The following is a 24,415-nucleotide window of genomic DNA, read 5'->3' as shown; positions in this document are numbered from 1 at the left end:
GCTTTTAAGAGGCCTAAAGCATATAATTTTCCCACCTGGTTGGGCATCAAAAACACCTAAAGAACTTGTCAAAGATGTTGATTCTTGGGCCCCACCACTAAAATATGGATTCTTTTGGTCTGAGGTGAGGCCTGGGAAACTATTTAAAAAATAAATCTCCAGGTAAGTTTACAGTTCAGCCTGGTTTGGGAACCCCTGCAATAAAGTAGTGATTATACACCTGAAAGAAAGGGCCCCAGACCAGGCAACATGACTTTCCCAATGTCACACAGGGTGTTGGTAGCAACATTCCTTCTATCTCTTTGTAGCAAATTTTCTCTGCACGTTGGTGCCAGGCAACCCAACTGTAACTATCTGAAAAACAATGGTTGGGCTTATTGTCTGCTTCTAGGAAAGATTTCTGGGGTGAGACTGGCTATTCCTAGCAAGTCCCAGGGAAGGACTTTGAAGGACAACAGAGGAAAGCAGAGGCCTTCCCAGACTCTTGGAGTCCAGATGGCTTCCTTGTATGATTTTGAGAGCTGAGATTTCCCCAGCTTGTGACCCCTGGAGCCAAATACTGGATTATCTGTTGCGCTGGATTATCTGTGCCTGGACCCTGCAGCTGTACAGAGAATTGTGTGTTGCCTGTGTAGGCTGAAGCTCTCTATCCATCCTGTGCATATTTGCTCTTGCCTGTGGTGAGGGAGCAGAGGGGGATGATGTATGGTAGCTGGGCAGGCATGGGGGATGGATGAGAACTCAGCTACAGAGCTTGCTGGGGGACTCACACCCCATTGGAGCTGGGATTGATTGGCTGGAACTTTCTCGCCCTTCTCAGTTTGTCTCAGAGCCAGCAGTCTGCACTGTGTCCTCTGGGCACCCCTGTGGAGAGGGGATTGCTTTCAAGGTCACGGAAGCTCTGGGTATCTCAGTGGTGGTCTACCATATACCTTCTTCCCAGAGGCAGAGACCCTCCACTCAAGTGACCCTCAGATAGCCTTCTTTTCCTGAACCCCTTCTCTCTGTATCTTGTCTCCTTTTTGTGTCTTTCTCTTTTTTCCCCTTCTACCTGCAGCTCACCTTAATGACTTTCTCTCCTGGGTGCTATATCTGTAGAATGTGTGGAATATGACCTGTGCCGGCAGATTTTGCAAGGGTCTCAAAAGAGTGAGTGAGAAATCTAAGGTGGTGTCAAGGTTACTGAGGATGGTGGGTGAACTTAATGCTGTTAATACTCTAACATGGATCCAGGCACAAATGTCTGTGCTATCATCTACTTTCCCAGGAGACCGTTTTTAGAAAAGTGTCTAGCTCCCTTCCAAGCCAATTTGTTCTCTCCCTGATTTACCAGTGGGTCATATGAGGTAGCTTTTAAACAGTACATGTGCTAAACACTCATGTGTGGGACGGGGTAGACCCATGACTGGAGTTAGGAAGCTGGGTCCCAGCTCCACCATTTTCAGGCTGTGGCTCTTGGCCAAGTCATTTCGAAAACCTTTTGGAGCCATTGCTTGCCTCCCAGGTTTGTCACAGGACTCAAAAACGACCAGAGAGGTGAAAGCACTTTGTAAACCAAAAAGTTCCTTACAACTGTCAGTTGTTGCTACAGGGTTCCAAGGAGAGAGTAACATAAGGAACAGCCCACTTTTCAGGGTTTACTGTCCAAAGGGGAAGACAATCTCCTGGGCTTCACCAGGAAGTCCTGAGAACTTTCTGCAAAGCACTAAGAACTTTCTGTGCCAAGGGCTCCCCCGTGAGGAGGATTGGTTCCAGGCAGCTGGTGTGATGAAAGAAGACTCCCTGGAAGAGGAGAGCGAACTCTTATCTCCCTTAGCCTGGGGCAAAGCTGCACTCCTTTAGCTGTTTCTTGAAAGAAACCCTAAATGCAGCCCCGTGGGGAGCTGGGTAACAACTGTGGAAGTCACGGGCTGTACTTGCTGTGGAATTCAGACTCCACAGGGTGCAGTGTGAGTCCTAGAAGCAGGGCCCCACCCACTGCCTGAACTGCTGCTTTCTGGCTGGGAGGAGCAGTTTTCCCACCTCCAGGAAATGAAGCTAAGATGGGACCTAGTGGTCCTCCCAGAGAGAGCTGTAGGGCAGAGCGTGGGGTGTCATCCTAACATGCCCACTGCCTTCTTCCCCCTGAGCATAACCTCTTTCTCTCTTGCCCACTCCTTCTTCTCTCCCTCTGGAGGGAAGGACAATTCACAGCTCTAGAAAGACAAACCTGTCTCCCTCCCAGGGCTGATGAGAGGAAGAAATGAGAAAATGCATCTCAAGCACAGGTATATAAAAAGCTCACTGAATGGCTTTTTTGTCATTATTTATCTTTGGGCCCATCCCCTTCACTCCCTGTGCCTCATGTTTCCCATTTACTCTGAGGAAGTTAGACCAAGTGATGATAGTCAAGGACTTTCCCCTTTAAGAGCAGATCTCTTTCGGTTGCATGTAATGATCTTCTGTAGCCTCAGGTTTTTGTTTTCCTTTTTGTTTTAAGTAAGCTCCGTGCCCAGAGTAAGGCTTGAACTCACACACCGGAAATCAAGAGTCCCATGCACTACTGACTGAACCAGCCAGGCACCTTAGTGTAGCCTCAGTTTTATGAGCTGTGAAATGGGACATCTGGACCGGGTAGAAAATCCTCACAAGACTGAGGCTTTTGTCAGCACCCACACAGCAAGGGCAAATACAGCGTGTCTGCCAAATGCAGTGCCTGACATCCAATGAGTCCTCAGTAAATACTATGGAATGAATGAATAAATGAACAAATGAATGCAGTGGGTATACTGTTTTCACTCCACCATGCTGTCTCTGTAAGACGTTTACACTAATTTACTACTATCATTACTAGAAGACAGCACCCCGGGCCTCTGGGAGGGCCTCCAGCTTGACTCTGCCCCACAAGTAAAACAGGGAATAGGAAGCGGTTGTCTTAGTCTGTCCAGGCTGCTGTAACAGAATGCCATAGACTGGTTGGCTTAAAAACAACAGAAAGTTATTTTTCACAGTTCTGGAGGCTGGGAAGCCCAAAGTCAAGGCATTCACAGCTTCAGAGTCTTGTGAGGACCTGCTTCCTGGATCACAGATGGCCATCTTTTTGCTGTGTCCTCACATGGGAGAAGAGGCAAGGGTATTCTCTGGGGTCTCTTTTGCAAGGACACTAATCTCATTCCTGAGGGACTCTCCCCTCATATCGTCCTCACCTCCCAAAGGCCCCACCTCCAAATACCATCACACTGGTGATTAGGTTTCAACATATGAATTTGACGGGGTGATATAAGCATTCAATCTGTAGCACAGGTTCTCAAACCTTAGTCTTCTGAATAAATATCCCTGGGTAGCTTGCTAAATAGCAGATTCCTGGCCCCACCCCAGAGATACTGAAACAGAATCTCTATGAGAGAGGCCTAGAAATCTGCCCTTGTGTGGTTCCTTTTTAAAACTTATTGTTAATAAGTTTACTCAATTATTGTTAATAAGTAAATACTTATTATTTAAATAAGTAATAATTATTGTGTAATTTAATTGTTGATAAGTTTACCTATTACTGTTTATAAGTTTTGGGGTACCTGGCTGGCTCATTCAGTTGAGTAGTTGAGCGTCTGACTATGTTGGCTCAGGTCATGATCCCAAGGTTGTGGGATGCAGCCCAGCATCAGGCTGCATGCTGGGCATAGAGCCTGCTTAAGAGTCTCTCTCTCTCCCTCTGCTCCTATCCCCCGACTCATGCACTCTCTTTCTCTCTCTAAAATAAAAAAAAAAAAAAAATTAAATATATTGCCATTAATAATTTTCAACTTACTGTTGAAATATTAAAATGTATACAAAAGTAGAGCCAATAGTATAACAAACCCCAAGTCCCTATGACTCAGCATAAAAAATTTTTAACAAATGACAATCTGGTTTCATATCTACCCTCACCTACTTTCCCTCCAAATCCTAGACATCAGATTGTTTCATCCTTACATTCTTTTGTTTATATTTCTAAAAGACAAGTACTTACCAAAAAAATCCTAAAATAACAATAATTCCGTAATATTATCAAAAGTAAGTCATTCAAATTTCCTAATTATTTCATAAATATTTTTACAGTTGATTTGTTCAAATCAGGATCCAAAGATCCACAACTTGCAACTGATATGTCTTTTAGTCAGTGTTTAAAAAAATATTTTTTTAATAATCTTGGACTCACATGGAAATTGCAAAAATGACACAGAGCTCCTGTGTACCCTTTCCCCGGCTTCCCTCAGTGCATTTAGTAATGATCACAACCAGGAAACTGACATTTAAAACTACAAACTTTATTTGGATTTCACCAAATATACTCATTTTTCTTTTTTTTTTCTTTTTTTGAGAGAGAGGAGGGGCAGAGGGAAAGAGAGAATCTTAAGCAGAGGCATAAGAGCATAGAGCCCATGCAGAGCCGGATGCAGGGCTCGAACTCATGAACTGTGAGGTCATAACCTGAAGCCAATGTCAAGAGTCAGACACTTAACTGACTGAGACACCCAGACATCCCCAAATGCACTCATTTTTCATTTTTTTCTTTTGTATATAGTTCTGTGAATTTTTATAACATGTATAGGTTTGTGGAACCACAATTAAGACACAGACCTGTGACCCAGAGAAAGTCCCATATGCTATGTCTTTATAGTCACACTCTCCTCCCCACCTCTAACTCCTGGCAACCACTGATCTATCATGAGTAGAGTGGGACAGAACTTCCTATGCAGGCTTTGTAGCAGGGTCTATGGAAGGCTGAGCCTGGGACACTGGTGAACCTGCCCCTGCCCCGGCCCAACACACACACACACACACACACACACACACACACACACACACATATACTGTCACCTCCGCTGGGAACTAACCCAAGTGGTTGGAGGGTATGCACCTAGGGGAGGGGGCAATGCCCACCAGGGCCAAGTTGGGGGTCAGGTCAGAGGGCTGTGAAATTGTCCTAAGGCCCATATGCACACAACTATACCTCTCACTCCAAGGGTGGGTGGGGAGCCTGGAGGGAGGAGCACCTTGGAGCACAACCAGGCTGTGTGACTGGACAGTTCTGGGTGTTTCATACTGCCTGGGTCTCTGCCCCTGCATTCCAGGACCACAAGGACAAGAGCAAACCCTCTTCTACACAAAAGCCTGCCGGATGCTTGAAGGCAGCACCCCCCGCCCCAAAAGACTGGCTTTCTGCAGTTTACAAAGATTATTGCATCTGACCCTCGCAGCTCTTGTTTTGTTGTTTCTATTTTACAGAAGGGGAAATCAACTCAGAAAGAATAAATGCATTGTCCAAAGTCACACAGAATTTTAATGTAAATCCTTTTCTACCTTGTCTTCCCCTGTCACATTCCCTTGAAACTTATCTTCCTCAAGCTAAAGGAAATCTAAACTCAATTCCTCTTAACTGCCATGACAGTATCCTTCACTTTTTTCTCCAAGTGCCAGGATGGACGACTCAGGATGACAGAGCCTGCCTTCTGGGCAGGGAAGGGCAGAAGCTGAAATAGAAAAATTTTTCCTTTGGAGAATGAGGGGAAGGTGGGCCCCATCTGGCTATAGGCCAGATACCTGGTGGGGAGAGCTGGAGAGTACCGTCACCCATTCTGGGGGGAGTGTGGAAATGAGGGGGTGCTTTCTATAGGAGGGGCTGTGGAGTCCCCAGGGAAAGGTCACTCTGTATCAGCAGAGTCACTGGGTACAGGCCTACAGGCCTATGGGGAGGGGGGGCAGGCAGGAGCAGGAAGTTGGTCCTGATAAGGGATTTGAAATGGTGTGGGTGGAAGATACTCTTGTGGCACAAATGGGGAAGTAGACTTTCCCAGACACACACACAGAGGAGCAGAGACTTCCACAGATACACAGGTACCCAGGTCTGGACACAACATGGCTGCCACTTGGAGCTCTCATAGAGGAGTCGTGTGCCCAGGCTGTGCAGTAGAAGAGGGTACATCCTCAACTGGGTCCTTGATGGCTCCCACCAAGCTTCAGAGACAAGGCCTTATTTGAGCCACAAACACTCAGGACACAGTGGGATGGACCAGTGTCTGTCCCATAGGGTTACAACATGCCATCAGAGAGGGTAGGAGCAACCCAAGGTCACACAGCTAATGTGTGTAAAGCCTCGACCTTGTTCTCCAAGGTCTGGGTCTGGAAGAACACAGTCTCTCTAGCCCAGACTGAGAGCCATAAGAAGGAGATACAGGTGTTTGAGGAACCTGGGTTATCTCTGGCTTCTCCCAACCCTTCCACCTGCCAGCCTGTCAGTTTGTATTGAGGCAGATGCCAGGGAGCCCTGTGGATGAGCTGGGAACTTTTGAAGTTCCTTCAGAATGGATCATTTATATTTCCCACAACATACGATTCTGTGCTTTTCACTCTTTACCAGGCAAACTCCTGCCCATCCTATAAAACTCAGCTCAGAGGTACAACAAATAACCATGTAGAAAACCACAGAGGGAGTCACATCACATTCCAAAGAATCTTACAGACCATGATCTCCAACCACAATGCAATATAATTAGAAGTCAACAAGAAAAATATAAACCTCCCATAGGCTGAGAAACTAAAATCGTACTTCTAAATCATCCATGAGTTAAAGAGGAAATGACAATGAAATTTCAAAATATTTAGAACTGAATGATAAGGAAAGCACAAGCGGTTTCTATTTCCTCTGTGGAGTCACAGTCCCTGGGCCCATGTGCCAAGCATTTAACTTCTATTGCCTCTCCAGCCACACTCTGCATCCTCCTCCCTCCAGCTTTAGGCCCTGGAAGGCCCACCTCAATGGGCTGTATAGAGGTTCCCTTGTCCAGGCTTTGGGTAGGATTTTCCCCCAGACCTTTGCACTATGATTGCTCTGAGCTGGGTATGTCCATCGAGCTTAGGCCACAGCTCCAGTCAGTAGCCCCCTCCTCATAGTTCCCACTTTTACCACTCCCTCCTAGCACCCCTGCAGCTTGGGGGTGACAGCTTCAGCCTAGGGTAGATAGCAAAGGGCTGCTCTTGCTAGCCCTTCAGTGATATGCCATCCCTGTGGTTTCCCTACACATTAACTACACCTCTAAATAGTGCCTCCTTTAAACTCTCCTTAAAGTGCCCAATTTGAGTGTTCCATGTGCTTCCTGCAGATAACCGCGCTCTTACAAAGGGCTTGCCATCAGTCCATAACCGTGTTCTCACTTCTGGATGACTGAGCTCTGGCCTTGTGTTAGCTCTGAGTGTTGGACCTACTGCTGACTTGTAAGCACCTGAGGTCAGCCACTGGGTCAGCTTCATCACCTGATCCCAGGCTCTCAGTGCACAGTCGTGCTCAGTAAAGGTATTGATTAGGATATCAAACAAATGAAGGACTAGATTAGAATTCCTTCTGCATACACTAGAGCATGTGATTGTTTGCTTATAGGGGATTTGGGGAAGAGTGAAGACTCAGACATCATATTAAAAAAAAAAAAAAGAACTTTAGACTGGGCAAAAATAAGTGCTTCACAAAACAATGAATCCTCAGTTCTAGGAGCTGGGATTCTTAAGGATCCAGTCTGTTCTCATGCCATCAAGCAAGCAGAAGATCCAGACACAAGAGGAACCCAGTGATCTGTGCAATGGTAAATGCCTACCTCCTGCTGCCAGCTCCCCCTACCCCACACCTGCTCATCTTCTGCACCCCTCCAGAGTGACTTCTGTAGCCCGTATCTCTGCCTTGGCCCTCCCACCCTAGAAGGCCTCCAACCTTCCCTTCCATCCCAGGAGAGTCAGCCAACTGGTCTCTGGGCCTGGGGACCACGGCCCAAGTCCCCAAGTCCGCCCAAGTCGTGGTATGGGATATCTGCCTGCCCTTAGGGGAGGAACCTAAGCTGAAAAGTAGAGAGAGCAGATCAGGTCTTAAAGGTTTGGATTTGGTTGGAAGAAATGAGGTAAAGAAGATACTTCAAACTGGGAAGAGCTGGAACAAAGGTCTTGTGGGGGAAATGGGGTGACTTTGAGGAGTGAGGAGAATCTGCCCAGCCTGAGCAAAGCTTCCAGGCATCAGGCATGATCGCGGGGGGGGGGGGGGGGGGGGGGGCGGTGTAAGCCTGTCATCTGAGCATTGTCCTTTCAGTGCTGGGTGAGGGACTCAGCTTGTGTTTACCAAAGCATTTATTCACTCAGCAAATGGGCATTAATTAAGTGCCAGCTATGTGCCAGGCACCATGCCAGGAACCGAGGGTATGAGAGCGGATAGGGCAGACCCGATCCTGATTGAGCTCAGGGACAGTGGAACACAGGAAACCACCATTACCTAGCAGCTCCTTGTTTCTGTTTCACACACAAGCTGGGCCTGTCCCCATTTTACAGTTGAGGAAACGGAGGCTGCCTCTGTGGCAGAAGTCCAAGGGGACTCGGCCAGGGCCAGCTGCTCAGTCCGTCCTTTGCCCAGCGGGAAGCTGGGAGCACGATTCGGACTTCCCGGAAAGGCGGGCGTGCGTCTGTGCACTGGGAGGGGGTCCCCTTTCCCCGCCCCTTCCCCGCCCGGCGGCCGCGGCGCTTCGGGCCGGGAGGGCGGGGGCGGAGCTGGCGTCGCAGCGGGGGCGGAGGGCGACCGCGGCCCGGCGGGGCGGGCGGGCCGGTGGACAGGCGAGAGAACCGGCCCAGCCGGAGAACGGGAGGAGGACGCGACCCAGCGTGTTGGGGATGTGACCCTGCGGCCAGAGAGGAGGACCGAGGCGGTCCCCGTGAGTGAGCTCCCGCGCCCCCGCCGCGCGCACGGCCCAGCCTCGCTGCCACTTTCATTTCTTCGGCTGTCCCGGCGTGGCCTCGACCGGAGGCGACGTCCGCCCCAAGGCAGGCTGGCCGCAGGCGCTCGGTCCGGGGTCCGAGGCTCAGAGCTGTGAAAGTCGGGGTTGGGGGTGGCGGTGTTTGAGGGGGGCGTGTCTTCGGGAGCGGAAACGTCAGGCCTGCGCCTCTGGGTCCTAAGACAGGTCTGTCCCGGCAGCTGGGCGAGGGGGTCAGGGGGGTTCAGGGGGAGGGCAAGGGGTGGGCGAGGGTGACCGGGCGCGGTGGGAAGAGCGTGGAGTCCCGCCCCTACCTTTCTCTTGGATCTCTGACCTCAGGGCGCCCCCACACACCCATCCTACAGCCGTAGGCTGCATTCTGGGTTCAAACTGGGTCCAGCCCCTGTCCAAGATCCTGGGCCAGGTCAGAGTAGTGGCAGGTGTGGCTCTGGCAGGCGGGTGGTAAATGTCAGGAACAGACAGGACCATTCTGTGGTCCTTTGGGAAGCCCACCCAGATGCCCACCCAGGGAGTGAGTCATCACTGGGCACTTTAGGAGTAAAAGGACACCAAGAATTAGCAGCAGGGACTGAGAGGCAGAAATGGCCATGATTCAGGGAAGGGACAGAGGTTCTGTGAGGGATGGAAACTCAGCAAGGGCATGGGAGTGGGAAGTGAAGAGACAAGGGGTGTGTATAGATTCCCTCCCTCCCCTTCCTGAAGTTTACTTACATTTTCTTGGGGAAAGACCCAGATCTTGACATTCTACAGCCAGAAGATGGGAGTCTAGCTCACTGTCAGGTCATTTAAGGTGTTGTGAGGGCAAGGGGGAGGTTCAGCATGTTGGGGGATAGGAATTAGGTTCATCTAATTGGTGGGAATATGCTTCTCCTCTCCCCCCACTCCCCTCCTTTCTCTCCCTCCGCTCCCCTCATTTCCCCTTACCTCCACCAGACCAGTGACCAGCCAGTACAAGAAAATGGTCCTTTACTCATTGTCATGGGCTGTGCCCCACCTTATCCTGGTTCCCAATTCAATCATTAGAGATCCCCTGCCAGAAACTTGCTTTGTGAATGGTGGCTTCTCAGAAAGAGGACCTCCGTTTCCCCATCTGTGCAAGAAGTGGGTTGGTCGGTTGATTTTTCAGGGCTCTTTCAACTCTATAGTTCTTGATTGTAAGGTTTCCTTAATGCCTGAGCATCAGCTATGTGCCCTGACTTAGGCTGGGGTGGGGGTGGGGCAACGGTGGCCAAAGGGCAGCTTCCACCTGAGGAGAAAGGCTTCTGGGTTTAGTAGAGAGGGCTGTGGGACCAGGTAGCATTCAACCTGGTCATGTGTAGTCAGAGAGACCAGTGGAAGAAAAACATGGGGGCAGGAGGGTGGGGGATCAGGAAACAGCCCTGGGTGGCTGGTGGAGGGAAGTGGGCAGGAAAGGTGGGGTGAGATGATGAATGCTCAGGTGGTAGTCTATTGGTAACTGTCAGTAAAGGGGGCTGTGCAAAGGAGGAGAACCAGGAACCCCGCCTAATTGCAGTAGGAATGATTTTTGGAAGCACCTGCCGCAAGCAGAGTTTAGAATGCAGGTGGCATGTGAAGGGTGGAAATCTCCTCTGGGATCAGGAAGTTCAGGAGCCACACTGGGGACTTCTTTGGGTAGAAGTCAAGGATAAGGAAATGGGTGAGATGACTTTCCACATCTTCAAGGGGTTTTTTCAAGAGGACAAGATCCTGCTGGGAGATCTGCCCCTCCTGTCCATACCACCTGTCATTTTCTTGACCATCCCCATCCTGGCCTGCCTGTTATGGGTCCAAGAAAGAATCCTTGTTCTAAATTTCTCCACTAGCCTGACTTGTTGCCTAACCTGATACCTCCCCCAATTGTCACCTTGTTCCTGTCCTCATTCCTCCATTCTTCCCAGCATTATTAGAGACGTGAGACAGGAAGGTGCTTCATATCAGCTCTGAGGTTAAGGCGAGGCTTTGTTTGTGGCTGTGTTCAGCCTCAGTCTAGGGCTAGAGTCAGGACTCAAATTGACCAGGGTCAGGGCCAGGTCAGAGGTCAGCCCGGAGCCACAGCTCAGTGCTTAGCTTACACTCAGGCTTAGCCCTCAGTCTGTGGCTAAATTCCATTCTCAGCAGGTACCTGGGTCTGATTTTCCCAAGAGCTCACACATGCACAGCGTAGGTGAGGTGACTACCACACCAGTCCCAGAAACCTAGTCTGTATCTGAGTGACCCAGGATGTTGCATGGGTGAGACTCATGCCTGCTACGGGGATCACCCAGCCATGGAAAAGCTGAGACTAGAACCCAGGACCCCTGTCTGCCTCCAAGCCTGCTGTTCCAAACTCTGTTCTGAGTCCGGGATGCCTCCATTTAAGAGGCAAAACAAATTTGTCTGAATTCTAGATAGGCCCAGCTGGGTAGATCTGACTATATTCCCCTACTTTCCAGTGCCAGGCACATAGTAGGTGCTCACCGAGCTTGTACTGTCAGGTGCAGGAGGAGCCGGCAGCTTGTTCAGTTTTGGGTCTGGAGGAGGCTGGCTTGGTAGGGAGGGATCTCTAGCCACTGTTGGAGGAAGTGGTACCCATCTGGACCTGCCACCTCCCCCTCTCCTCTAGTGCCTGCAGCCACACTCAGAGGCCACCAGCTGGCCACATGAGGTCCCTTTCCTCTTTCGGAGGTAATAAAAGGAAAGTACATTTTTGGTAGAAAAGTCCCTCCCGCTCCCTGGGAATCCCCGGTGGCCGGATGGACTCGGGATATCCCAGAGGAAGCTGAAGGCGGGGCCTTGCTCCCTACCCCAACCCCCAGCACAATTCAGCCAGCCTCTCCCACGCTGCACCACCTGGTCCACAGGGCACCCCTGAGGTCATCTCATCCAGGCCCCTGCCTCCTGGAGGGCCTGCAGGAAGCCTCTGCCACCTCTCTAATAGTCAACAGTAAGTCTGATGAGCACCTGTTTGGAGCCCAGGCCCAGACCTCTGTGAGATGCAGTGAAAGGGGAGAGGTAGCAAAATGAGATGGGGGGGCTGTGGGTGCTTGGCAGGGGGAGCAAGGGTAGCTTGGAAATAGGGCAGGGGCCCTGGACTTAGGGGATGAGGAAGACTTAGACTCCAGGCAAAGGCTGAGGTGGGCCAAAAGCTGAGAGTGAGAGGGAAATGATGTGTTGGGAAGTCAAAGCCCTTTTGGCGAGGACCTCACCACCATGCTCTCTCCGTGCCCTTGGCCCTGGCAGGGCAGCCACAGGTCCTGCCCCTGGACACCTTGCCCTCAGCCCCGCCTGGCCATGGCACTGTGCCTGAAGCAGGTGTTCGCCAAGGACAAGACATTCCGGCCTCGGAAGCGCTTCGAACCAGGCACACAGCGCTTCGAGCTGTACAAGAAGGCACAGGCATCACTCAAGTCAGGCCTGGACCTGCGCACTGTGGTGAGGCTGCCACCAGGAGAGAACATCGACGACTGGATCGCCGTGCACGTGGTAGACTTCTTCAATCGCATCAACCTCATCTATGGCACCATGGCTGAGCGCTGCAGTGAGACTAGCTGCCCGGTCATGGCCGGAGGGCCCCGCTATGAGTACCGCTGGCAGGACGAGCGCCAGTATAGGCGGCCTGCCAAGCTCTCAGCGCCGCGCTACATGGCCTTGCTCATGGACTGGATTGAGGGCCTCATCAATGACGAGGACGTCTTTCCCACTCGTGTTGGTGAGTGCCACCTGGCAGGCAAATCAGGCCTGGCCAGGGAGGGAAGGAGCCACAAGAGGCCATTCTACAGATGAGGCATTTAGTTTGACACAGCAATTCCGTAAGGGGTGGCGGGGGGGGCATGATTTTCATCCCTATTTTGTAGAAGAGGAAACAGCCTCAGAGAGGTTAAGTGTCTGTTCAAAATTAGGCATCTTGACCTAGGACTACGTGGTTCTGTTTGGGACCCTTATCTGAGGCTTAAGTGTCCTTCCAGGAACCACCCTGGCAAGACCACTATGATTCTCAGAACCTTCTAGAACAGATGTCTCTAGGTGCTCCTAACAGGTCACCTTGCCTTGGCTGACTGACTTGCAACCTCCTGGGAGCTCCCTCTGACTCCCTGCTCCAGGAAAGGGAAAGGGGTGGGGATTGGGAAGGCCAGATTGTATCTCTACCTCAGGGGGCTCAGAGGGCAGAATTTTCCCTTGTCAGGCCCAAGCCAAGGGGCCTTTTCTTATCTCAGCTGGGCAGCCTGGGCCCGTGAGGGTGGGGAGAGGAGATGAGTGAAGTCACACTGGCCCTGCTTCCCCACCCAAGGGCAGCAATAGCGGGTGTCAGCCCAGGAGCTGAGCAGGCATGACACCGTATTCATCACAGCAGCCCCACCCCCACCTGGCCTCCCGTTCCTCCACATCAAGGCTGTAGGAATCAGAGATGGGTTGGGCAGGGTGGTCAAGCCCAGAGGGGAGATGTCTGAATACTGAGAGAGGCTGGGCACTGAGTCATGATTCAGTGCTCACAGCCCCTCCCCAGCTGGGGGCCTGCCATTTCCTGCACCATCATGCCCAACAGTGGGCATCTGCATTTCACATAGGAGGAACTGAGGCCAACAGAGGCAGTGCACTGAATCAGGAGGGATTCAGAAGTGCAGCTCAGGTCTCTTAAGACCCAGGGCCCCAAGTCTAGATGGGCAGGACAAGTCTGAGGAATATGGGCTGGGCCTAGTAGGGCTCACAGGGAGGCAGGGCTTAACCCCACCTGAGAGCAGTGAGGACCAGTATGGAGCAGGGTGGACCAGTGTGGGCCTGTGTCTGGGCTCTTATTCTCTTGTAGCCTCTTCTAACTCAGGACTGTGAGCCCCAGGTATCTGTACCTTAACCCTGGGGATGACTCTGCCACAGCAGAGAAGATGGCATCGCCACCAAGATCTCTACCCTGAGTGTGAGGGGCTGTGCAGAAATTGTGTCTTTTTCACAGGTACCGGGCTTCCCTCAGGCAGGGGCTGTGGCATTTATCTCTGCGGGTCACAGCAGTGCAGTGCCAACAGCATTTAATCCTGCCTTCAGTCTGTCTAATCAAGAAGCATGGCCTTGGGCAAGTGGCTTCACTGTCGTGTGTCACCACCACACACTTCTACTTTATCATATCTATAAGGGCTATGGTACCCATTACCATATGAAGCAAAAGGTGAGGAGGGCCCAGCACAGAACTTGGCTCAAAGATGGAAGGTTCTTCGTAAGTGTTATTGAATAGTTGAAGGAATGAGAGATATCTGAACTAGTTCTTGAGGATTTTGTAGTTCTCGGGATTGGGGATCTGGGACCTGCTGTGTGAATGTTATGAAAAGGAAGGGTTGGGGTGGGGCTGGAGAAGGAGGTCAGGATCAGATCATGAAAGTCCTTGAGCAGGCACCATGCTGTGCAGTTAGAACTTAATCCCAAAGACCAATGTTTTTAAAAATGGACCCTAGATGTTGATAAACTCACCTTGGAATTGTAACCCAGGTGTCACAGGACAGCACCTGCAGACACACATATTTCTGTGGAGAATTTGAACATAACTTTCATCATAGCCAAAGAACGGTTGGTCAGTGACCCAAACACAGTTGCAGAGTCCTGCTCAGGGTGATGGGAAAATGTGGGAGATGATTTGTATTTCAGCAAGGGAGGGGCACAGTGAGATTTGTGCTTTGTTCAAAAGGGAAGTGGGGAGAAAGTGGACCATGGTCTCTCTCTGTCCCTGGCAGGGAAGTGGCCATCCTAGGCCTGGAATGGGGAGGGCAGGGTTGGGCAGTGTTTCATCACCAGGATGCTGATCCCCACCACTTCTGCCCATCCCCACCCCCTAGGAGTTCCCTTCCCCAAGAACTTCCAGCAGGTCTGCACCAAGATCCTGACCCGCCTCTTCCGTGTCTTTGTCCACGTATACATTCACCACTTTGACAGCATCCTCAGCATGGGGGCTGAGGCACATGTCAACACCTGCTATAAACACTTCTACTATTTCATCCGCGAGTTCAGCCTGGTGGACCAGCGGGAGCTAGAGCCACTGGTAAGGCCCCTGTTGCCCTCTCCAACCAAGGCTAGCCTCAGAATTTTCAGATCCAAAGGCTATCTACTTCAAGAAAATCTAATACCCAAGTGGATAGATTAGAAGAAGGCAATTCATTTAGCAGCGGATTCTGTTCTTTAATAGAGAATTCATTCAAGTCTCAGTTTACAGACTTAAGTCTATAGTCTGGAGTTGGGAGTGGGGGCAGGAAGGGGCCAGGTTCAGGCAGAAGAAGAGCCAGGCCCTATAGTTTGGGAAGGGGCTGCCTGGTAGGTTGAGCTCTGACTCATCCCTTTCCGCCTTATGTCTCTGCAGAGGGAGATGACAGAGCGGATCTGTCACTGAACCCAGGTCTGGAGTTGTTGACTGTCAGATGGACCATGTGAACACAGAGTGTCTGGAGAGAGAACCCTCAGTAGTCTGGTAGCAGAGAAATCTGAAGTGCCTGGGACTCTTCCACACACACAAAGCCCCTGAACTTGTGGTTCTCAGGAGTCTGCCCACATGCCCCTTGACTGCTTATGAATGGAGAAGGGGAGAGCTTAAAAGTGGTCACACAGAAGGAAAAAAGGAGCTACATCTCCACATGAAGTTTAGGGGTGGGATTGGCTAGGTTTCTGCTCCAATACTTGACCCTTCCATGGTGGTTCTCTTGCCTATTTGGGGAATGTGGATGTGGTTGAGTGATAGCAAGAAAGGTACTAGAGAGTGAGCAATCTATGTGAGTGAATACAGATGACTCTGAGTGTGTGTGAGTGTATGTGTGTGTGTATGTGGTTTTCACTGTGGGGTGTCTCTATAAGAACTAGCTGCTTTAGATCCTCCCTGGCACATAGTAGGCCCTCCATTAATGTTAGGTAAATGGATGAATGGAAGGAAGGAGGGAAGGAAGAAGGAAGTTAATAGGGATTGGGACCACCAGACCACGACCACTGTAGGAGTGATGACAGGTCAGCGTCCCCACTCTGACCATGTGTAAAAGTGCACAAAATGTGATTGTAGATGTAGCTCTATATTTTAACCTTTAGGCTACCGTCTTCCATAAGCATGAGTTCTGGGGAGCTATAGGGAGGTAAGGAGGGGGTCTTGCCCTGGATACCTACACCCCTGGCCCACCACAGACACATGTTCTGATTTGCTCAGCCAAAGATACCCAGGAACTATCATTTCACTCATCCCTCTGCCTCCAGGAAAGCCTGATTATAGACAGCCTCTTGAGGGCTGGGGTTGATCCCTTATATCCACAAAGGTCCTCTGGTCCCTAAACTGGAAATCATATACTCCAATCTAGCTCCCAGAATCTGTAGACTTGGCTCTCAGGATCTGAAGCCCAGCACAAAATAATCCTCCAGCCCAAGGAGCCAGTGGAACTTGAATTGGGGAACTCCAGAGTCTTTTCTCCCATCCCAGGACACTGAAGATGTGTTGCTAGTGAATGGACTCTTCTAGGCTTGGAAAGCCCCCATTCTGCAAGGACCTGCCTCCTTCCCAACCATCCCCGAGACAATCCAGCTGGTTGGATAGCTATCCACAGAGAAACTGTTGATTTGACACTCCATTACTCAGCACCGCCATGCCCAGCCCTGTGCCCAGATCCACAGGTGGGGAAACTGAAGCAGAAGCGGGGCCCTCCCCTCCAAGAGCCTCTACACTGGGAGGCCAGGATGGACAGCCACGAAGGGCCTGAGGATTATCCAGTCTCACAGAATCATCTGTGTACCTAGGAGGAAACGGAAGCCCTGAGGAAAGGAGGGAGAAACTGTCCAAGGCCTCATAGCAAGGCTTTTATGGAGTTGGAGTAGAAACCAGGGGTCCTGACTCCACCTCAGGGCCTGTGGATTGCTACATAGGGAGGTGAGATGTGCGTGGAAAGATGGTCTGACAGCTCCTCTCTAGGGCACAACTGTTCCTGCTTTGAGCAAAGACTTCTACTGAATGCCAGAGTGCCCCACTGCCTCTCAAGTTGGCTGGGGCTGTCTGCTGAGCCAAGCCTCCAAAGTCATGCCCCTCTCAGTGGCCCAGAAGCTGCCTGATCTCTGGGGAAGTGTATGAGGCTCCTGAGGCCAGCCAGCTGGACCTGAGACAGCTGTCTCTGGAGAAGTTCCCAGGGGAAACACTGACCCAGCAGCTTTGCTGGAGGCTCTGGGTTGGGGTGGGGTCCAGGGATCAGAGATTCCCTCAGGGAGGACTGAGGACTGGAAGATGGGTTCTAGGCCGTGGCCAGTGCTGACTGCAGAGGGGTTGGGGAGACGGGAAATCTATTTTTATGAAACAGAGGGAAGACTTTATTATTGTTATTTTTGGTAAAATAAAGGAGACAAACTAAAGCGGCACTGGTGGGAAGCTGTGGTCTGGATGCCACATGGCTCCTGGGTAGGCTGTGGAGGGAGCCGGGCCAGAATGGGGAAGGGAAGGCTCTTTGTCCTGAGATCCCAGGCCATGGGGAGGGCTTGCTGGTGTGGTCACGTCTGGCCTAGCTCTACAGGGTGGAGACACTAAGGGTTTCCCAGGGTTCTGGGAATTCTGGACCCAGAATTCTGGCCTAGTCTAGGACTCTCAGAGTAGGGAGGGTTGGCTCTTGACTTTGGGGAATTCAGTCTCTTAGGAGTCTTTCCTTGTTTCAGCTCAGGTTCCCTGGCATGGCTATTCTCACCCCACCCCTTAATCTGTGTGGCTTATTGGAGCTAGTGGGTTAAGGGACAGGGCAGAAATATAGTGCTACAGTCCCCAATCACAGCAGAGGAAGCCCTTCTCGGGAAAAGGCTGTTTGTTGGGTGCTGGCCAGAGCTCAAAGTTGGGGTGGCAAGACATGGGGCTGACTCCTGAGCTTATTCCCAAGGAGACAATTTGTTTTGGTCTTGCTGCCATTCCACTGTCCCTTACCCACCAGCTGCCCACACAAGAGCAGAAAACAGCTTGTTCTTAAGAGTTAGCAAAGGGCTACCTACAGCTCTTTCCTCTCCCTAAGAAGGAGACAGCCTGGCTTTGTGCAGTGACTCTCCTGGGAGGCAGAGACCTGGGGTCCAGGCCCAGCCCAGCCCCTGAGGTACAGTGGTGGGCCTCTTTTCCCCTCTAGACCTCAATTTCCCAGTCTGTTTCATGACCAGGTGTGGGAGTGAGTGACTGACTTATCTCTGAGCTCCTTCATTACTCACAGTCTGTGGATCATTCACAATCAACAATAACAGCTAATACTCTGTGTCAGGTACAATTCTAGATGTGTAACATACAATAGCTTACCAAATCAGGTTTGTCTTTGGCTATCTGCCTGGCTTGGCTCCCTTCCTGGTGCCCAGTATCCCTGCTTTTACTGCTCTAGGAGCTGGAGGCCCAGCCCAGCATTCTAAAAGGTAGCTCTGTTTGCACACTTCCTGTGACAGGTACCCACTACCTCCTCAATGACTGGATAGCTCAGACTCTTAGAAAGTTCAGGCTCCGGGCTCGTAGTTATTTTGAAATACACCATGGCAGAGAAGGTAAATTTATCTCAGAACTGTGTGGCTAAGGCCTGCACTTTACATGAGAATGTCTGAATACATCAGGAAGACATCACAAAACTGCTCTGAGAAATTCAGACAGGGATGCTCAGAGAAGACTGGACAGAGGTAGAGAGAAAGGAGGATACAGAAGAGAGAGCTGGTGCCTCAGCAAGACAGAGGCTAGAGCCCCCACCTCCACCCCATAGGGCAAAACTTGGCAGGAGGGGTTCCTGAGAGAGGCATGTGTTGGGGGTAGAAGGGCAGTTCGGTTGGGCAGCCACTGCAGAAGGCTTTGTTTTCCTGCTTGTTCAAAATCCATAAAAATACTTAGAGCAGGGAATGAGGAAGCCAGCCACTCTGCATCTTGGGGCAGAGCTTCCACCTTTGAGTAAAGGATGCCCCCCACCCCACCCTTGGCCCTGAAGAACACTGTAGCTTCTTTTTTGAGGTTTCTGCTGCCATTCCTACTCTCCCACCCCCAAGAGCTGTATGTAGTGTGGGGTGAAGGGAGCCACAGTATGGCTGGAGCTCCACCTGATTTGGGGGAGCCCTCCTGGAGCCCTTCTTTGAGCCCCCCAGAGCCATCATCTAATATTACCTGAACTTGGTCACCATGTGCATAGAGACATAGCAGTTTTAAGAACCTGGATTGGAACATAGGCCTGAGCAACTCAGGACCAGTTGGCTATTTAGATATTCAGGGAACGGGCCAGCATGGCCTCTGAGGACATGTAGCTTGAGTGGGCCTGGAAGGTTATGGGTGGGGAGAGGTCAGGATATACAGGGGCCTCAGGTTGGACTGAGGGATTCTGTAAGTGACTCAACACAGAAGCGTGGGAGAAGGTTCCCCTCTCCAGCCTTCATCCAGACTGGGAAATCTAGCAAAGCCCTGAATGTTCTCTCATGTTCCAGACCTTCTTCCATCATACAGGTGAGAACACTGAGCTCAAAAGGAGAAAGGAATAAACATTGTCAGAATGGTGGGAGATAGAAGTCTAAGAGGCTCTACCTCATCAGACCCACACAACAATCCTGAGACAGATATGGAAGGGATGTTTACTTCCATTTCACCACGGAGGAAACACATTCAGAGTCAGGACCTGAATTAAACCCAAGTCAGCACTCATTCCCTCATTACACTTGCAGCCTAGGGAAGGGCTGGGGGTTAACATATTAATTTAAATGCACTTGGTTTTCGCCAAGAGACTAACTTAAAAAAATTCTTTTTTTAATGTTTACTTACTTTTGAGGGGAGGAAGGGGCAGAGAGAGATGGAGACACAGATTTCTAAGCAGGCTCCAAGCTCTGAGCTGTCAGCACAGAGGCAGACTACAGGATCAAACTCACAAGTGGTGAGATCATGATCTGACGCAAGCCGAAGTCAGACGCTTAACCGACTGAGCCACCCAGGCGCCCCTCCAAGAAATTAACTTTTAAGTGTTTCATTTTGAACTACTGGGGGTAATCCTTTACTCAAGGAAACTCTCAAGGTGAAAAGATAGGTACGCAAACGTCTTCAGAAATTTTACAGAATCAGCCCTCTTTTTAGAAAAGACTGGCAGCATTTCCCCACATGCAATAGGCACTTTAAAAATTCCATCCTGGCACACAGAAGCTCCCGGTGAATGTTAATTACACCAGCCGCTTGCCTGGCCGCGTCCCTCCTGTCGCTTCCTTGACTTCCCGACCTTCACTCCGAAAAAAATTTGTCAAAGGAGCTAAGCCCCACCCCCTGCCCCGGCAATCTCTACACCCCTCTCCCTCACTTGGTCTCAGTTTACTTAGCTCGCTCCCACCCTTTCCCGGGGAGTAGCCATCAGGGCGCACGCGCAGCTCCGCCCCTCTCTGGTCGGGCCCGCCCCTCGGCTCTAGTACCGCCTCTTCCGCGTTCTCGGAGCGACCTGCAGGTGGGTGCGCGCGACCGGTCCCGCAGAGAGTCAGCTGAGGTAAAGCCGCCCCAGCGAGGTATCCCTCCGAGCAAAATGGGGCGGGGGTCTGTGAAGGAGTCGGTGTGCCCGGGACAGGGCAGACGGGGCCTTCAGAGCGGCCCGAGGTCACGATCCGATCGTGCTGTGAAGGGAATGTTGAGGGGACGCTTGTTTAGGGCTCTCTTCAGGGACCGCGTCTGTGACCTGGCGGGGTACCGTCTGTGGCGAGCCCAGGACGCAGCGTGTGTCCCCGGTCGGGGCTCCGCCGGTGCCTGGGGTCAAGATTAGATTGACAGGTGTCCGAGGTCGGAGCTCAGTCAGTGGCCAGTTTGAAACTCAGCCCCTACCCTGCTGTATGGCTGGGCTCAAGGCGCAGGCAGTCCAACATCACGAATAGATTTTCACGTGAGGAGTTTATTCCGTGTGTGTCCTACCTTATTTTAAAGTTAGCTGTTTTCATCTAAAAGCTCTTGACATGTGTGGGTCGCTGTACAGTGAGGGGAGATGATGTCAGGAGTAATCTCTTCTTCGGGATTTCCAGGCTACCGTCAGGTGGTCAGTAGCAGATCAGAGCCCAGCGCAGGTGACACGAATAAAATGTTGGAAGTGCTTGATTTTGGGTTAGGTAGTCCTGGGTTCACATTTCACACCTGCCACTTCCTAGCTGTGCGTTCTTGGGTCATTTCCCCTCTCAGAGCTGTGGTTTCTCTGGTATAAAAAGGGCATAATACATATGGTCATTGCGAAGGTTGACTAGGATTACATGTGTCACTCAGGATGGCACCTATCACAGAATGGGTGCTGAATACATGGTAGCTGTGATTTCTAGGAACTAGGTCATTTTGGAGGGGAGAACTTTAGAGAGGCCCCAGGGGAAGAGTTGAGGTCACCTAGGTCTTGAACCCTCACTGGACTTTGTAGATGGAACTGACTTGTAGGATGAGAAGGGAACTGATGCTTATTGACCGTGGCTTACGTGCCAAGCAGCGCCCTGGGCAGTTGATGTATATTGTCGCTCTAGATCCTCAGCCATCCGCCTGCAGCTTTCAGCCCTACTATCCTTTGCTTCAGCCCCTCTAAAAAGGGCCAGGCTGGAAGTGATGTAAAGAGGAGACTCGGGGTTGGATGTTCATGTGGAGCCAGACCAGTTCAAGACTTTGTCCCCTTCCCCAATTTCTCCCACCTCAGCTCTTCCCTTTGTGTGATCCCAGAGTTAATTGTGTTCTTGACTTCGGGGAGCCTTTACTCTAGTGCTGTAGCAGATTTTGATGGTTAGAAGGCCTGGCAAGAGAGCACCTCTTAAACTTAGATTGCATGAAGCTGAACCATGGCAGAGAGAAGTTCTGTGAACAGGACCTGTTGGATTCTAGCATATGCTTAGGAAGTGTATATGGCCTCCTGTTATGGGGTCCCATAGTAATCTAGTAATGTGGTTCTTTTTGCATCCTCTTCATGGGTGCCCATGTGATCTTTCTAAGACAATGTTCTCATCATGTTATGTCTCTGCTCAGAAACCTTGGCCGGCTTCATTGCTTACTATATAAAGTCTGGACTCCTCAGCTGCATAGACAGTTCTCCCCTCCCCGCCCTATAATCTGTTCCCAAACCTATCTCCTGCCCTGTTTCCCTATGTTCTCCCAAAACTGCACCCATGCCCCAGTCAAAATAAACTAGTTTTTGTTGCTTAAATACTCCCTGTATGTTTCTTTGCTTGCACTCTCTTCCTGGCATTCCCTCCTCCTTTCTTGTCTTTCAAGGCTTGTCTCATGTGACCTTCTCAGCAACTTCCCCTTGCTGGATTAGTTGCCCCCCTTCCCATCTTCTGTAGCAGGGGCTGAACCTCGAATATAGCTCTGATTACTGTCTACCTTGGGGTATATCACCTCATGTGTACCCTGAGTACACTGGTAGTAAGGGACCATGTCTGTTTCATCCCTCCTCTTCCTGACACATAGTAGGCCTTTGCAGTGTTTGTGGTTGAGTGAGTCATTGACATTTTTTATGTACTCGCTTTGGTCTTTGTTTTATGAGCTTTCAGGTTCAGAGTGGGCCTTTGTGTTATTCCTTCTCTTTGTGCTAAGGAGAGCCCTTGTTTAGATTGATGATGCCCTAATTTACAGTCATCAAAGGGAAGAAAGTGCAGGAATTCTGTACAAGGCAGGATTCTTCATTGATATTATTGTTCTCTTGCCTTTGGTGTGAATTTTGTTGGAAGGGAGGTGGTGCTCTGTTCAAGGACCTGAAATGAGTATGATATAGATCATGCAGGGGAAGGCTCACAGGTGGTTTATTAATCTGTTGTCCTGCCTTTGGCCTTGGCATTGTCCCTGGCCCTTTCCATCTGGGAACGAGCTGCTACAAATCCACGTTTTTCCTTGCCAACAGCTTGAGCACATGGAACAGAAGACTCCTTGATGATCATAGAAAAATACACATCACTGAAGATAGAGGCGTTTGGGAACCATCTGGTTCTACCTCTGATTTTACAGATGAGGAGAGGCCCCAAGAGGGGAAGGACTTGATCAAGACTGCACAAGGAATCAGTCAGTGGCAGAGATAGTACTAAAAGTGAAAGTACTGACTCTGTTTTTTTCAGTCCACCGACCTTGTTAATATAATATCTAACATTTATTGAGCACTTACTATGTAGTGGATACTATTTTAATGCTTTATATGTAACACCTTAAAACTCTGTTTATAGACTTGGAAACTGAGGCAGATGGAAATCATTCAGATCTACTTTCTGATTCCACAACTCTGGTTTTTAATATGGTGGAAATGGCAGTCCTCTCCTAACCAATGAGATAGAATGGTTCTCCAAAGAGTTTGCTCGCAGATCCCCCTACCTCTGTGAGTAAGAGATGTCCTCCCAACAATGTATCCCTATAACCTGGGGAGATGTCTTAAGAGGAATCCAGAGTGTATTGAAAGAATGGATGAAAAAAGTGAAGCAAGCCAATGAGTATTAGTTTATCATGTTTATCAAGTCAAGTAGTAAATGCAAAGTTTTAGAATAAACTCAGTCCAGGATCTTTCTGTAAAGATTCCCAGTCAAGGATGGCAAGATTCAATTTAATGAACACATATTGAGCTCTTGCTATGTACAAAACCCTGGTATTGAGAAATATACACAGAGGAAAACAACACATTTCCTGCCCTTCTGTAAGTAATTGTCTTCTCAGAGCCTTCTCCCTCCAGTGTAGTTGGGAAGATAGATAAGTACATAAATAACTGAAATCAGACTGACTGTGGTAAATATAGTAAGGAATGTAAACAAAGTGGGAGTTTGGGAAAAGGAGAAATCAATCCCAACATGACCAAAGGGGGTCTAGAGAAGGATTCTTGAAGGTGGAAATTTATGCTGGGCTTTGGAGGAAGTTCATTCCTATGAGAAGCTTCAGTATGAGCACTGGTCTAGAGATGGAAATGAACAGAGGTGTGTGTGTGTGTGTGTGTGTGTGTGTGTGTGTGTGTGTGTGTTGGAGGAGAGGAGTGGAATGGGTAAGGAGAGGAAATAAGCTGAAATGATGGATTGTGGCCAAAACGTAGAGGGAAGTTGGGAGAAGAACATTAACATTTATTGAAGGTCTGCTCTGCATTATGGCTTGCAATATGTTAGGTGCTTTACACACTGTAATTTATTTAATCCTCACAATCCTATAATGTGGGGATATTTATCCCCAATTTAAAGATGAAGAAGCCAGACCTCAGAATGATTAAAGTGACTTGCCCAAGGTCAGGTAGCTCGTAAGTGTCAGAGCTTGGTCCAAACCGATGAGTGTTGGATTTCAAACACCTATGTTCTTTCCAGTATGCTGCAAGGCTCCTAATGCCATGACTAGGGTTCTGTTTCCTCTGGTTGCATAATGGAGGCTAGTCTGGAGCAAAGACTGTCCCAGAAGGAGGACATCAATGAGGAGTCTGTTGGAATAGTCTAGTTCAGGCTTAAACTGTGAATCACCAGCCTAATATGGAAGCTGCCTGGTCCAGGTCTGCTGCTGTAGCACCATTAACCAAGCATGTTGCCGTCCTTTGCTAGTAGAATCACAGAATCAGTTTAGAGAGGCTGCTGGCACCCTTACATTTCAGGCCTAAGTTCTAATGTGAGATTCGCAGGTTATTACAGAAGTGTCTGGGGAAGGAACCCATTTGGCAGAGACTGTTCCTTCATTTTCTCACCCTTACATTGAACAAGAATCTGTAGTGGAGGAAATAGGACTAACTCAGAGTCACTAGGCTGGTCTTAGT

The 24,415-nt window shown here is 50.0% G+C and overlaps 2 protein-coding genes across 12 annotated transcripts in view; both read left to right on the top strand.

Annotated features, from left to right (window-relative positions):
* The first annotated feature begins 8,559 nt into the window (after window positions 1–8,559).
* Window positions 8,560–19,453, top strand: MOB3C (MOB kinase activator 3C). 6 transcript variants are annotated; one of them, XM_042997007.1, is made up of 5 exons: window positions 8,607–8,945; window positions 11,555–11,682; window positions 11,979–12,447; window positions 14,558–14,760; window positions 15,076–19,453. In XM_042997007.1, exons 3-5 carry the CDS (start codon window positions 12,030–12,032, stop codon window positions 15,103–15,105), a joined length of 651 nt encoding a protein of 216 aa, XP_042852941.1. In that variant the 5' UTR covers window positions 8,607–8,945; window positions 11,555–11,682; window positions 11,979–12,029; the 3' UTR covers window positions 15,106–19,453. The 6 variants fall into 6 exon arrangements, with proteins under 6 accessions (XP_042852944.1, XP_042852941.1, XP_042852942.1 ...); XM_042997009.1 differs by having other exon boundaries at window positions 8,660–8,699; XM_042997010.1 differs by lacking the exon at window positions 11,555–11,682 and having other exon boundaries at window positions 8,560–8,699.
* A 183-nt stretch (window positions 19,454–19,636) lies between these two features.
* Window positions 19,637–24,415, top strand: part of MKNK1 (MAPK interacting serine/threonine kinase 1) — a 46,929-nt gene continuing 42,150 nt past the window's right edge. For 2 of the 6 annotated variants that reach the window (XR_006221363.1, XM_042997002.1), the window contains exon 1: window positions 19,637–20,185. The gene's annotated coding sequence lies outside the window, so the exon portion shown is untranslated. The remainder of the gene's footprint in view (window positions 20,186–24,415) is intronic. The other 4 variants (XM_042997003.1, XM_042997004.1, XM_015535338.2 and 1 more) reach the window with 2 other exon arrangements.

The sequence above is a fragment of the Panthera tigris genome, chromosome C1 (genome assembly GCF_018350195.1).
Source record: "Panthera tigris isolate Pti1 chromosome C1, P.tigris_Pti1_mat1.1, whole genome shotgun sequence".
NCBI classification, from domain to species: domain Eukaryota; kingdom Metazoa; phylum Chordata; class Mammalia; order Carnivora; family Felidae; genus Panthera; species Panthera tigris.
The sequence above is the reverse complement of the archived record's forward strand: the minus strand, read 5'-3'. Positions and strand labels throughout refer to the sequence as shown.